This window comes from Erithacus rubecula, assembly GCF_903797595.1.
Source record: "Erithacus rubecula genome assembly, chromosome: 2".
Taxonomy (NCBI): Eukaryota; Metazoa; Chordata; class Aves; order Passeriformes; family Muscicapidae; genus Erithacus; species Erithacus rubecula.
In genome coordinates this window covers 63,421,362-63,437,345 of record NC_136685.1, presented here as the reverse complement: position 1 = coordinate 63,437,345, position 15,984 = coordinate 63,421,362, and the positions used below count along the sequence as shown (strand labels likewise).

The 15,984-nt window shown below is 39.3% G+C and overlaps 1 protein-coding gene across 1 annotated transcript in view; it reads right to left on the bottom strand.

The window, feature by feature from the left end:
• ADGB (androglobin) overlaps positions 1-8,732 on the bottom strand; it is a 99,557-nt gene extending 90,825 nt beyond the window's left edge. The window contains exon 1 of the mRNA XM_079299078.1: positions 8,656-8,732. Within this exon, the coding sequence (XP_079155204.1) occupies positions 8,656-8,717 (62 nt within the window). The 5' untranslated portion in view covers positions 8,718-8,732. The remainder of the gene's footprint in view (positions 1-8,655) is intronic.
• Positions 8,733-15,984: the final 7,252 nt, after the last annotated feature.

The window sequence follows — 15,984 nt, the reverse complement described above, 5'->3', positions numbered from 1 at the left end:
GCTAAGAAGATTTCTTTTGACACTGAAGTTTGATACTCAATTATCAAGTAGAAGAATATGAACTGCAAGGCCTTGCTTCTTTGTTGGCTTCTGTACAAACCTCTTGTGCCTTCTGTATAGCACCTAAACAATTAGCCAAGAGCTAAAAGTCTCTGCATGGCAGAGCATGCCAGTACTTCTGTGGATTTAGGCCAACTCATTTAAAAAGCACTTTGCATGCATTGTTAAGAAAACCAGGAAATCCCATTTCTTCCATGGTGGTTAGAGAGTTCACAGAAGATAAGGACCATTCTGCTTAAGAAAGTGAACAGAGTCCCTAACATGATACTTTAAGAATGCTTCCTAGTTTCAAAGCATAATTATTACTATTTTTCTTTTGACAGTACACTTTCTGCTATGCAGTTCTGTTGAAAGCTGCTTTTCTCCATCACACTGTTGACTGTAATAGAAGTCAAAGCTCCTCTTGCACAATCTGATTGTACAGTCTCAAACCAAGGGCCCATTGAGTGTTTGCCTGCAAGATTCTCTGACAGTGCTTTGAGTTTCATGGAAAGAAAAACCTAGAAGTAAGATCAGTAGGGAGTACAGTATTTAGTGTGATATTTCCACTAGTAAATTACTTAATATTTTTCATGCCCATGAGTCCATGAAGTTTGAAATCTACAGATCAAATAGGCTGAGCTCTCAGGGGTTCCTTGTTTTAATTAGAATTAACTAGGAAAATTAATTTGAATACATAATTCTCTAATTAACATGTAATCTAGTTAATAAAAAATTAAACTCATTGGTCAGCTTATATGCTATTCTAATATGCTTATCATATTTACCTGGGGGGAAAAAAAAATATTATCTCAACACAAAGCATGAAACTAAAAAGAAAGTTAAAAGTAGAAGGGGAGAAAAAGTACCAACAAATTGATTATGTAAAGTTGTAGTGTGTTTACACACTGAAAAACATTCCATTAGTGTACTTGAATTAATTCAATTAAGGTACTGAAAGCAAGAGTTTCATTTTTCTGGTCAGTAATTCTAGGTCTAATTGCGAATATTTTTTTCTGATACTAACAAAATTACTGCATTCACAAATATGAGTTACTTACAAAATAAATAGATAAAAAACAATAAAAAAAAATGGTTCTTTCTTTCAAGACAGGCAATGCATAATCTTCAGGAACATCTCTAGCTTTAGTCAGGTTAGAATTTAGGTACTAATACAATAGTACTGTAGTAGAGCTTGCAGATGGTCAATGATGCAATAATTAACTTCTGAAGAACAATCATGAGCCTAAGATCACAACACATTAATTCACTAACACTGCTATGTCTACAAAAATATATATGTACAGGATGGTACCACTTGGCCAGTGTTTCAGATGGTTAAATTTTAAGGTACATAGATACTTTTCCATTCAGGTATGCAGCTGGATGTCCTGGAATCCCGGGCCATTACAGATTTATGTTGTGCCCAAATTATTTGAGCGACCAGGAAATGCCTTTCAAAAGGCTACAGACAGGCATTCAAACCAAAACAATTATTTATCCTTGGATTGCAATTAGCAGCATGCTAGAGAAGATCACAATTTCAAAACATCCTCAGTTTTGTCAGAACAGTAGCTGTATACTGGAGATGAATAACTGCTGTAGCTCCAGACACACCAGTCACTGAGTCTTGTGAAGCCTTAACTGTTTTGGCTAGAAGGGATGTAATCTGAGCTGAGACAGAAGAGCCCTCTGAGTTATCAAAAACCAGCTTTGTAGTAAGAGTATGAAATCTTGTAATATGTTACCAGTTACTATTGTTCAGCAGCTTATGAATGCAGTGAAAGGTTAAAATTTTTCATATAAATATTTTCCTTTTTGAAGTCCAGTGGTTAGCTGTACTGGGTTTGCCTAGGATTGAAGTAAATTTCTTCAGAGCAGCTTGCAGGGGGGACATGTATTAGTTTTGTGATGGAAAGAATGTTGATAACACAGTGATACTTCAGATATTGCTGAGCAGTGACTACACAGAGTTGAGGCCTTTTCTGCTTCTCACATGGCTCTGCCAGCACATAGGCTGGGGGTGCACAAGAAAGGACCAGAGGGGACTCAGCCCAGGCACCTGAACCCAAATAACCAGAGTTTCCTTTCCAAATGTTGTGCTGTGCAACGAAAGCTGGGAGAAGAAAAAGGAAGACATTCACAATTATGACCTTTGTCTCCCCAAGTCACCATTGCACATGATGGAGCCCTGCTTTCATGGAGATGGCTTCACATCTGCCTGTCCATGGGAAGCAATGAATGAATTCTTTTTCTTGCTTTGTTGTTTACTTATTAAACTATCTTCATCTCAACCCACACATTGATGCATTTTTACCCAGATTCCTGCCCTAATTCTGCTAGGGAGGAGCTAGCAAGCAGAGTGGATCAGAGCTGCCAGATGGGGTTAAACCATGACACTTGAAACTAATAATATTTTTAAAGACAGCCCAGTTTCTCATAAATTATGCATAACTAGCCACAAAACGGGTACACCCAATTAAAAAATGCAAAATCAGGGCTAGTATCCTCAGTGTCTTTTGTCCAAAACGTTCACCCTGTTTCAAGCCTCTAGCAGAACCTGGTTATAACCTCCAAGCCACACTCAACCTGACTGTAGCTCATACATAGCCAAAAACAAGGATAAGCACCTAAATACGAATGTAACCAACTTTCATGGTTATACAGCAGCCCCTTCTCTCAAGTAAAGCATGTTGTAAGATATGTTGCAAGGCAAAGATGTACCACTGGGCTACCCCCTCAGACCACAAACAGGAGAGCAGGAGTACTGAGTGAGAGAATGGGTGAACACCAACACCTCTCAAACAACAGCACAGCTGAAAACCTGCAAAGAGCATAAAGGCACATCTAGTGTATCTGTCAAATAGTTTCACGGTCTCTATTTCTAAGAATAGTTCTCAAGCACTTCCCAAGCTTGATGCATCACTATATTTATGTAATCTTCAATGGCTTTCTTTTCTGCAGGTTTGTTCACTGATTCCATATAAATATAAATTTTTAGTGCCCATTGAAACTTACATTAACCAACAAGAGAAGTCCAGCACAACGCTAAAAGCTTCAAGTTCAATTACCATGCTCTTATCCACAAGACATTAGTTCTTACCATTGCCAACCCTCAGCCCACCTAACAAACCCTAAACACCAAAAAATTAATCTGGTCAGTCTATGTTCTCTAAACCATCAGACCTAAAGAACACATGCTGGCAGTGAATAAAACCTCAATCACAAGCCATGGCTGAAACCTTATCCCAGACATATGGAAACTGAAGAATGAACTAGCAATGCCATTATTTTTTCTGCTTTTATTGTCCCATCTTTTAATCTTAATAACAAACATCAGGCAATTCTAGGCATTGGTAGAGCAGCCTGCTACTCATTGCAATCAGCCACACAGTTAAAAAATTATTTCTTACAGCCAGTGCAGGCTTCAACTGTTTCTGCTGGTCCTTAAGGACACATCAGTGGTAAATATTAGTTACTGAACTCTTTCACAAAAACTTCAGCACAGCTCTGACCTTCCCCTATGTACATTAGTGGCCTCTGTGCCACAATTACCCCTAAATCACTTGCCTGTCTTGGCATCAACCATTAACTCCTCACTTTTGTCCCTAATAGCCCAAACCCTAATTGAGATGGATGCTGATGGCTTAAGATTAATTTAGAAGATTGGGCTTGATGGCATAGAGCTTCATCAAATTAACTTAAAAGCATTTTAATTCATTACCCATTCTTACTAGCCAGAATCTCTTTCAGTTCCACCAAAGACATCAATTCCTATTCACCATAGCTGTTGAAACCTGGGAAAGATCAGATTCTCAGTAGCTTCTAATGGTGCAATTAAGAAAAACTAAGGGCAGCAGTTCTTTTGACTACCTCAGCCCATCATCTCCAGCAGCTGCCTATCTCCTGAGGGAACTACTATCTAATTAGAAAGAAATAATGAAGAGAGACCCAGTGGAGTATCCTGCAGAGACCCAAGGGAAGTCTGGCTAGCAGGTCCAGAGGAATTCTCCTGCCTTCTCTCCATATGCTTCTGAGGTCCCAGTCCAACAAGGCAATATATCCACCTGTAATCTTGATTGATTTTCCACAGTGCAGATGAACTGTCCTCACTGTTCTAAACACTTGTGGGGGGGAAAAAAAAGATAAAAAATAAAGCCTGATCTCACTAGAAATTAAAAGTGATTTTAAGGTGATCAAAATATATTGCACAAATGTTTGTACACATTACTCTCAGAGGTTTTCTGCATTAATTTTATCCACAACAGATGAAATTATAATACTAATTTTTTTTGTAAGCACTGACAGCTTTCAGGACTTTTTTTATAAATTGTTTAAAGAAAAAATAGCATTTTTCTTTTTTATATTATTTATATTTCTATTTAGTATTTTGATCATTAGAGACTCATAAAAACAAGTCACATTTACTATCGGAAAGATAGTGTTAGTTAAAAGACAAAGTATTTTAAGCATTTTTTGCCCTTGTAACCGCAAGCTTTGTTCTAAAATAAAACAGAAAATCTAGCTTGCAATTACAACAGAATACTAAACTTACAAGGCAACATTTTCTCAAGCAGACTGCAAATACCCATTTCTCTTTCAAATTACATAGTTACATTACTAAGGTTTCCACAGATTTATATAAAATTTTTATAGTAATTGTCTCTGTTTCATCCTGAACAAGCTGGGTAACAGAATGGACACATATCAAAGCAAATCAGGGAATACTCTGAGTTGGATTCCACTAGGATCATCCAAGTCCAACTTCTGATTCTGCACAGGGCACCCTAAGAGTTACTCCATGTGCCCAGGAATGTTGTCCAAATGCTTCTTGAGCTCTGTCAGGCTTGGTGCTGTGACCACTTCCCTGGGGAGCCTGTTCCAGTGCCCAAACACCCTCTGGGGAAAGAGCCTTTTCCTGATATCCAGTGTAAACTTCTCCCGACACAATTTCATGCCATTCCCTCAGGTCCTGTCATGGGTCACAGACAGGAGATCAATGCCTGCCCCTCCTCTTCCCATTGAGAAGGCTGCAGTGAGCTCTCCCCTCATTCTCCTCCACACTCAACATACAAGTAACCTCAGTCACTCCTCAAACAACTTCACCTCACAGCTGGCCCCCCACAGTGTGGTATTCATATTCAACTTGTCATAGACCAGGATTCCCAGATCCCTTTCTGAGGTGCTGCTCTCCAGCATCTCGTTCTCCACACATTTGTAGTGTGTATATATAGTCTGTCCATATATCCAGGGCTGCCCATTCCAGACACAGAATCTGGCACTTTGTTAAATTTCATGTGGTTGGTGATTGCCCACCTCTCTAATGTACTGAGGTCCCTCTATCTTTGAGCTTCTCATAATTTTACATCATCTGTGAACTTGCCGAGTGTCCCTTCCAGTCCTGAGTCCAAGCCATTTATGAAGATGTTGAATAGCACAGGGGCACTGATGGAGTCCTGTGGAACCCCCTAGTGACAGGTGGCCAGTCTGATGTCACCCCATTCACTATCACCCTTCACACCCAACCCATGAGTCAGTTGCTCACCCATCCATGATGTGTTTATCCAGCTGTGAGTGGGACATTTTATCCAGAAGGATACTGTGACTGATAGTACCAAAAGCTTTACTGAAATTCCAATACTAACAAGTAATTATTATATCTCCAATGTATACAGCTACAATCTTACAGCATGTGTATAAGACTAAGTTCTAATTTCCACAACTCATTAAAAAGGACTTGGTAAATTGCCTTAGATAAAACATTTATCATCATTACCGACACTTGCCTAGTATTAGGAGAAAAACATTATCTGAGGAAACATAGAGCACCCTGTTGAACCCAGGATTTACCAGACAAAATGAGGAATGAATCATAGGTTTACACAGTACAGTTGTTTCACCATGTTCAGCAGTTTTTCTCAACAATTATAAAGAGCATCAGTATACTATTCATTTTATTGCAGAGCAGCTCCTGCAGAACCAGCTCAGTACTCTTCTGATTGTTCTTGACAATGACATAAATTAAGCCTTATATCAGAAAGCTGAATTTTCTCTGCATTTGGGTCTGAAACTGTACTTTCTTGTAAATGAATGATGTTTGTATCTTGTTCTTGTAGACCAAGATTACATCTACATTACATCAATACCATAATACAGATATTCCTCATTGCACAGCATCTTTCCATTTTCAAATAAAGAAATAACACGTCCATCTGTCTGCTATCAATTGCATTGCCACTGTTCTGACATCACAAATCTTATGACAAAGGGGAAAGCAGTCTAGAAACATTGTGGAAAATTGAAAAATGACGTACAGCCTCCATTTTGCATAAACCACCACAGCCTGTGGTTCTAACTTTCGGTCAATCAGCCTAATCCAAAGAAAAAGCTCCCTATAAACGTTACCAACTGTAGATCAAAACTTGAACTGCCTAGGTGCTTGTTGTCTCCCACAGAAATTCTGTACTTTTATAGCAGTGACCTGCATAGCAGATAGTACACACAAGGAAAAGAAACATTAGAGCTTGAGCAGTGTGCAAATATAACTGATAAAGGAATAAATACATATACGTGGAAAAAGTGCACTCAAAAACTTTACACTAGTTGGGTAGTGCACTAAAAAAAGGTTTGGGGACCATTGGCATACAGCATGATTAAAGAAAAGAAAAATCTGTTCTTCAGTTGTTTCAGAGGGACTAAGAGTGCTAAAATATATTTTTGATAGTGAGTTGGACACATAAGTTCCAATCCATCTGGGAAACAAGGGCTAGAGAGAAGAAAGGCTATTCAAGATGATAAAAGTGTTTCCATGGGGAAACCTTTAGTCCCTCTGTGTTTAGTTCCCAACCACCAACAATTTCCACCGAGTTGTATAACACCAGGTTTTCATACAGGTCTTTGATGAGAGTGTACTAAGATGCATGTGGGTTTTCAGCAGGATGAAAATCTTACTGAGACTAAATACTGTAATGGAATAGACTTGATCAACTCACTTAAAACTGACAGAGCAAAACAATATGACTAAAAGCACACTAAGCGCTGAAATAAAATTTTCAACTATTTTATAGCACGATTCTCTACAGTTTCATGAGTAAATGGGTCTACTTTTTCAGTAAAATTTTTGTTTCATGACAAAGAGTTAGGTACACAAAAATGTAATAATTTGTCAATAGCCTTCCTTGATTTGAATTAATTTTTACAGCTCAACAGATGCCATAGGAAAATGTTTCTTGACAATTTAGTCAAGGCTTATCAGGTCATTTGCTGAACTTGGAAAGACATGCATTGACCTAAACCAACATTTTTTTCATCCATTTATCCAAAAGGCCTTAGTAAAATTTCAGAATGACAAAAAAATATTTACAACAGGGGCACTCTGCATCACAATGGTTCATTACATGATCAAAGACATGCTACAGTTAAAAGGCTTAATGAAAAAAACATACAAACTATTTATTCCATGTTTCCATGGCTCTGCATTGCAATCAGGTTTTGGTAACATGTTACTAGACTACAGAAGAAACAAAAATCTCTAAGCCACCACTAGGACATTTTCAAACTACTCCCCCTTAAGCAAAACAACTTTACTTTCTCCAACAGCTAAAAAATAAAAACGTCCCTGATAGCTTAAATTTCATCAGAAAAATGCTGATAAACTGTTTGAAGCAATAACTATGATGGACATGGCTGTGGCCAAAATAACAACAGAGTTACTAAGCAAAGGGTGCAGTGGAGGAAAGGAACTAGATACTGGCAGCCTACAACAGAAAAGTTAGCAAAATGGGAATCAGGGTGTGAAATTCAAAACAGAACATGAAAATACGAAATAGGAAACCACTGTGTAGTAAAGGCTGTGTAACTAGACATGAAATAAGCACCAAGGGACATTTGAGATTGATTCAGGTGATACAACTGAAGCCTTCACTTATGGCAGAAGAAAAAAAAAAAAAGACCATAAGCACTTATATGACACACCTTTTTCATTTGAATCCTGACAGTGCTGTGCATTCAGGCTTACATTAGGATGAGAAAGCTGCTAACACCATAGAAACAGAACTCACAACTCAAAATAGTGAGGGTGAATGTCAATGCTCTCTATTTGTCTTTCCAGGAAGAAATAGACATTTATGAAGAAATATACAAATTCACACTAAACACCCAGCAAATAGCAAAACACTTAAAAATACCTCAAGAGATTCTACTTACACATGAATATTTAAGAAATTAACAGGGCAAAATACTTTTTTTTTTTTAATCATACTTGCTTTCCTCAGGTTCTTTATAACGTAAAGCAAACCTTCCAGACACTGGTAATTATCTTTCCCTTCTGTAAGTGAAACTGATGCGGTATAAAGTTTGAACACACAGCCAGAACCCCGACAACAACCAAGCCCCACCTCAGCTTTAGAATCCCGAGGCACCCACAGGAGCAATTGAACTCCCTTGTTCTTGCACAAGTTGTCTGCCCGCCCAGCGCTGCCGGGCCCGCACCCGTGTCCGGCCGGCGGTGCCAGGGCCGCCCGCACAGGTGCGGGCCCCGAGCCGGCCCCGGCCGGTGTCCCCAGGCGCGGGGCTGCCATCCTCCCGCGCCCCCCGCCCTCTCTGCCGGGCTCTCACATTCTGGGGGAGAAGCTGGAGCGGCTGGGGGGCTCCTTCCTCCTGCCCGCCCTGGAGGCCATGGCCGCAGCGCGTCCGCCGCGTTGCCGGGAGAGCCCGCGGGCGGCCTCGGGGCCGGGCCCGCCCCAGCCCGGACAGCGGCGCGAAACGCCTTCCTTGGGCTCCGAGGGTAACAGAGTCCTGCGGCAGCTTCATCAGTCTGAGCAAGGAACGGAGTAGCTTGTCCGCTTACCGGCACTAATCAGAGCCGCTGTCTGTCACAGCTAGGGTGAGATGGATAGGGCTGGCAACACCATCAATCCTTTCACTTACATTTCTTACCATCTTAACTCTACACATTTTCATCTTCAGCCCTTATTCTCATACAACTCTGAACTCAACTCATTTTCTTCCTTTTCTTTATACAACCTTGACTTTTTCTCATATGACTCTATTAATTCTGTACAACTCTGTCTCATTATCTTATAGATTTCTTTGTCAGTTTTGACTCCATTCTCTTATTAGCAGCTTGTACCGATTCCTTTACCTATTAACAGTTTCACACAGCTTTGGTTCCTTCTTTCAACTTGCATGGCTGGCTGACCTCAAGCTATCCCTTTCCCAGCCACCTAACCCTGGACTGTCCCTCATACAGCACATCCTTACCTCATCTGGCCCTTGGCTCCTCTCAGCACACCCTGCAGCCTTCTGATCCCCCTGCATCTCCAAGTGCCTCTGATTCTTGGGAAGCTGACCTGCTCCTTATATCCTGAAAGCTGATTGACCAGGCACAGATGTTTCTTCTTTGGTAATCAGTACAGCTGTGAGCTGTTGGGGAAGGTTCCCTCCTGCCTTACCCTCGCTCTCCACAGCTGTAGACTCTGTCAAAGAGAGGCCCTGCTGAGAGACCTGAGCAGGTGAGGGAGCTGGCAATCGCCACTCCTGTGAAGTGTGCCAAGAGCAGCGCTGGATTCTGCACCTGCGACACAGCAACCCTGGATGTACAGACAGACTAGGACACAGGCTGGGCAGCAGCACTGCAGGACGGGACCTGGGGGCCTTGCTTCATGGCAGCTTGAATAAGAGTCAGCTCTGCCCTTGCAGCCTAGAGAAATACTAGAGCTAGACTGCAAGTCTTTATTTTCTATTTAATTTAAGATTGAAGCAATTAATTAATTCCTGCTATGAAGCCCATGATTACCAAAGTTAATGCCATTCCACCAAGGTCAGACAAAATTAACATTAATCTGCTGGTTTTGAATTCAGAAGATAGTTGACTTCAACTGTTTATAAGCAGATCAGATACATCCCAGAGACTGCATTATTGTTAACAGCTCCTATTTCTAATGCCATATTTGCTGTTTCCCAATCCTTGATAAAACAGAATATACTTCTTTGTTTATTCTTTTTCAAGCTAAGTCTTTTTCAAATATAAAAATTAATGAAAATTTATTTGTCAAATTGCAGAGGGCATGAGTAGATGAAAAAATAGGAGGAAAAATAAGCAGATGTTGCTACATCTAGAGGCTTATTTTAGACAAATGTCAGATCTTGATTTATACCAAGATGACAGGCAGCCAGATATACAGTTATAAATTTCAAAGTGCAGAATTCTTCCTCAGCTTGGCATTTCCTTCAGCGTTATGTCCAACAGCATCCATTTTAAATAAGGTACTTTGGGACACTTCTCACTTGAGAGCCAAGTAAACATTTCAACTTTATTTATTTATTTTCAAACTGAACAGCTAGTCTTCTTTTCACAAAATTATGCTAGCAAATACTGATTAGGGCAAACAGATAAAAAATAGGAGAGACACAGGTGAGTTCAAACATCTGGCTACACTTCTTCAGTAGCAGCAAGGGCTGTTCACCTCCACACCTTGCTAGGTACCAATGCCAACTTGTGTGACAGGATTCAGTTAGTGACCCAGAATGCAGATAAAAACATGGAATTTACAGACTTTCTCTTCCTCTGAATCCTCTTTCCTATAGTTAGTGGACAGAGAAAATACTATGGAAAAGAATCTATGAAACATACATATAACTTTAAGAGGCACTTGTGAAAGTTTTCATGGTAGGAAAATGTCCTTCTTGGTCCCACTGCAGATGATCAACAAGGTTTGCAGCATCCCAGCAAATACAGCTTTCATAATACATTTATGTGGAAAACAACATAAAAGTAACTAAAATTTCAGTGCCTGGGTCTGTAAACATTTTTGGGTGGTAGAAGAGGAATAACAGAAATCAGGAAAGCATATTTAAGTACAGAGCCTTTAATTCTTTGCTCTGATAAATGATAGTTACTACATAGAAAGTTCAGAATGTACCTGACCTTTTATCATAAAATCCTGCAATAAGTTTGCTAAGAGTGATGGCATTAAAAGCATGTATCTAGGTGCTTTGTGGAAAAAAAAAAAAAAAGAAAAGAGTTCTCAAGTTTAATATCCATCAAGTTACATCTTTTTATTTATGCAAGAAGCTCATTTAAAATTCCATAACCTAACATCAATGACAAGGACAGCTTGTTTGGAAAGAGAAATTAATCTGAATTTCAAACAAGCTAGTTTTCTAACTGGCAAAGAATCTGTAAAGTCACATCAGCTGTTTCACTGCCCTAATGTCTCAAGCCATGAAGTACATCTGACAGACACTCCCTGAAGGAAAGAAATTGCTAGGAAAGAGGCAGCCTGACAGAAAATGTAGAATAAATGCACAAGATAATAAAACAAGTGTTAGGAACCCATTGAGATGTCAGTAAATAAATACTAATGTAGCACATACTGATTAGCAGTGGTGGATGACCTTCTGGTCATCATCCTTCTAAGATGCCATTCAAAACACCAGCTTCTTTGTTTTTCCCTGAAAGCATCAACAGCTACAGCAAATGCAAGTCACTTGCAAGAAAGCAGTCTCTTAATCTTAAATATTTTGCATTTTTTTATAGCAACACATAGTAGTTGAAGAGAGCAGAAAAGGAGTAACTACGAACAGCAACACTACCAAAAGCCCTCAGGGAGCTCAGACTTAAATCTCCTCTGATTTTACAGAGGGCACAAGGACTCCAGAACAAGACAGTAAAAGTTTTTGCTTTAAGAGATGACCTGGGAATGTGGTGGGGAGGCAAAGCAGAAATAGCTGATGAGTAGGCTAAGGACACTCACTCTTATCAGAGATGCCAAGTAACAGGATGAGAATCAATGTGAGAATTTAAATGAGAAATTCCTCTTTAAAATAAAATTTAATTTTATTTTTAATTACAGTGAAGGTGGTCAAACACTGGAACAGGTTTTCTAACAAGACTGTGAAGTTTTTATCAAATTGGGCATAACCATGAACAACCTGCTCAAAATCTGAGCAGAAGTGTAGGATTACACAATCTTTCAAGGCCACTTCCAACTTTATCCATTCTGTGGTTCTGGGAAGTTTTCCATAAAAGAAAGGTTTAAGGTCAAAATCAGCTAGAGGCTTCTTTTGCAAGAGATGCTGCATTTTCAAGCATGAGGCTGCAACACTCATGAGATAAAAGGGAAATAGAATGGACTTTGGTGGCATATTTTTTTCCCCATGTCTTTTTATCAAATGATAGGAACATCTAGGTTCTGAAATGAATACTTTTAACAGAGTAAAAACCCCATTGCCCTTAACTTCAAAACTCTCTTTTATCTGTTTGCTAAGTTAAAAAGTAGATGGAAGAGATAAGGAAGGTACAGGTCAGTGGGAAATTGTGAAGAGAGGAGGACAGCATTGCACTGGCACTTCATTAAGAGCAGGCAATGAAGGATCAGGAAGAGTGAAGGGTGATGCAGAAAAGATCAAAAATTGTGAGTGGTGAATGGTAATGCCTGAGAAAATGAAAACACTGCAGTATGTGATAAAGCCTGGGAGGAGCAGACTGTGTACTGAGTTGGGAACAGTCAGTCACTGAGGTGACACAGGCCAGGGAACTGAATTTGAGCAAAACCATCCTCAAACAAATGGACTGAAACTGCACAGGCAGCTCTACTCTGTTAACTGTTACCATGAAGCTAGGGAGTAAAGTAGATTATGAAAGTTTTCTTGGGTTGGAATAAGACAAGGTAGAGGGGAAAAAATACAAATAAAATCACAGCTAGTTGCATAATAGAAAAGTCTTTGCCTAAGCACAGTACTTCACTGCCATTTCAAAAATACCTTATGTCTCATCTGATTTTTGTCAGGAACATGGTTTTTCCAACATTCCAGCCTCTTTTAAATCTGACACAGTGCCAGAAAGGTGGGGTTTGTCAGAGTCCTATGTTACTTTAACCACTTTCTTATTTCCAAGTTCTTTATTTACTAGAACACTATTTTATCACATTCTCATGCTGTAATCTCAGTTTGGAGAACCAAAGACCCAAAACACTCTGGTCAATATCAAGCAGCTGTTCAAGTCCAATTTAAATACAGCAGTACCATTAAGTCCCATGGGGCTGCTCAGGGCACTTATTTAGGTAAAAATGTGAACTGGGGACCAACACAACTTTTATCATCTCTCCACTCAAATATAGGGATAAAACAGTGTATGCCCCAAGAGCAGGCAGCAGAGGAAAATCAAAGTAGCTCAGAGAATCATGCAGAGTCATTGTCTTTATTTTGTAAATTTACATTTGATGATACAGTGATATCTTTCTATATCAAAAAGAAAAGCTTTCTGTGTTTGATATGGTATGAAAATCTTATCTGAAATCTGGAGTTAAATAAGATAATTGTAATTCTCTAACTACTGAAACTGTTAAAAAATTGGGATATGGACAGAGGAAGTAGTATTGCCTCTTTAAAAATTCTAGATATTTGGCTAAAAGATACAATGAGATTGTGACAGTAGCCTGAGGACAGAAGGGTACCTGTTCTTTAAGTTGAGAATACACAATACTAACGTAGGGTAAACTAAAGAACTGCAGAACCTGCTAAATCTTTTAGAAAGCTGTTTTACTTTAGTATTTTGGTTTTTATATTTTTTTTACAATTAGGAATGTAACCTTTTTGAAGGAGAATTAAAAAGTTAAGTCTTCTTGTTCTAAGTAAAGGCATACTGTAGATAATAGCAAATCCTTTTTAACAGTGATTGGTGTGTTTTAAGTGCAGCTGCAGTTGTATATGCAAGCTAAAAGCAAAAAGCTGTACTATTTGAAAAATGAAAAATTGCTGGATAAACATGTTCTAATAGAAATGTGATTAACATTCTTCATTAAAAGTTAGAAGGAAGACCATAAACTGATGTAAGATGTCTTCTAACTTGTTTTAACCAAATAAAAATATATTGTCTTCTCTAAATAAAAACAGTTTACATTCTCTAACTTCTGAAACTCATAGAAATTACATAAATTGTCACACTTATGCCATCATCCATATGCCAAGTGCCACCACAACCATTTGAGCTATAAGTTGTCTCATCTAATTTTGCTTAATATAATAACCCGATGGAATGAAATGGCATGCTGGTGGGCAATGTGACAAAGTTCTTGTTCCTTAAACCATTAAATACAATAAGACAGTGATTTTGGATATGTTGTGGCAATTGAAAACAGCAATTCTTTGTTTCAAGCAAAGTAGTTTGCCTATGACAGCAGGTGCCAACCTGCTGTATCAGCCCCCTCTCAGCTGAATGGAGGAGAGGAAATGTAACAAAAGGCTCATGGGTTGAGGTAAGAACAGGCATCTATCACTCATGAGTTGCTCTCCTTGATGAACAGACTTAACTGAGGTAGATTAGTTTACTACCAATCAGATTGGAGCAGGTAATGAGAAATAAAAACTAAATCTTAAAAATACATTTTGCAACCTCTCCCTTCTTCTTGAGCTTGACTTTACTCACCTTTTTTTGGCCTCCTCCACCCAGTGGTACACAGAAATGGGAAATGGGGGTTTGCAGGCAGTTCATTACATGTTGTCTCTGCTGCTCCTTCTTTCTCAGGGGAGGACTTCTTACCTTTCCCTGTTCCAGCATGGGGCCCTTCCCATGGGAGACAATCCTCCAAAAGCTTCTCCAATGTGAGTTCTTCCCATGGTCTCCATGAATTGCTCCAGTGTAGGTGCCTTCCATAGGGTGCAGTCTTCCAGAACAGAAAGCTCCAGCATGGATTCCCCCCAGGGTCCCAAGGCCTGTCAGAAAATCTGCTGCAGCATGGGTGCTTCCCTGGGGCCACAGGTTCTGCCAGGAGCCTGCTCCAGCTTGGGCTTTCCACAGGGTCACAGACCCTTTGGGAGTTCCCTGGATGCACTGGGCCTATAGGAATAACTTAAACTGTTCTCCACAGATTGAATAAATCTTTGTTCCTCTATAATAATTAATCTAAAGAGCTAGTACAACACAACAGGCCTGACACAAAGTTTAAACAAAACTCTGGAGCTTGGAATAGTTCACATTTTTCTAGTACTGCAGTTAGGATCCATCAGAAAATCCTATACTGAAAAAATCACCATGTCCGTCTTCCCCATATTTTTCCAAATCAAAGTTTTTAGATTAATTAGGATAGTGCTTCATGACTAGTTAACTAACCTACACACTTCTCTATGAATTGCAGTCCCATTTTCCTCTACCAGGAAGGTGCTACCATTTCCTTCCTAGTCTTTCCTTACAGTTTTCTTGTTCTGACTAGATCAGCTTTCCCAAGCCACCTGCTCAGTCTTAAATATCACAATGCTCCTTCTCCACAGACAGGTATAGAAAATACAGTTTGTAGAGCAAAGCAGGACTAGCATTCTACTGAAGCTCAAATTCTTTTCCTCAGACAAGAAAATATTTGGGGGAAAAAAAAATACTCCATTCTGCAGGTAATTTTCTACTACTGGCCTCAGTAGTGACAACCTATAAAAACCAGTACATTGTAGAAAGCACATGACTCTCAGACTGGTACATTCATACAGAGGTTTAGAAGAAGCTATGTACAAAACAAGAAAAGTGCTTAAATATAGTGGCAGTAATTCTTCAAGCAAAAGATCTGACATTCTTGAAAATAACCTGCATAGGGTTACATTATCAGTGACAGGACCCAGATGCATTCAGGTAGAGTCACAAAGCTTGAGTTTGGTCTTCATTTTGCTGTTGAATCTTAACACTAACAAAAAAAAAAAAATCATGATCCACTACAGCTGGGGAAACTGCCCGTGGAGGTAAAGTAGGCATTTACTTTTGTGCAGCTTTTTAATTAAAGTCGAAAAAAGACAGTACAGTGGAGATTAAAAATCAGAAGTGAGTTTACAGTTGAAATGGAGTTGTTCAAGTGATTGAATAGGAAAATTGTGATAGTTTCAATTCCTGAAGAAAGCCAGGCATTGAAAAAAACTTTCCCAGGGTTGTACAGTCTCTATGGTTTGAGGTTAAGATCAGAC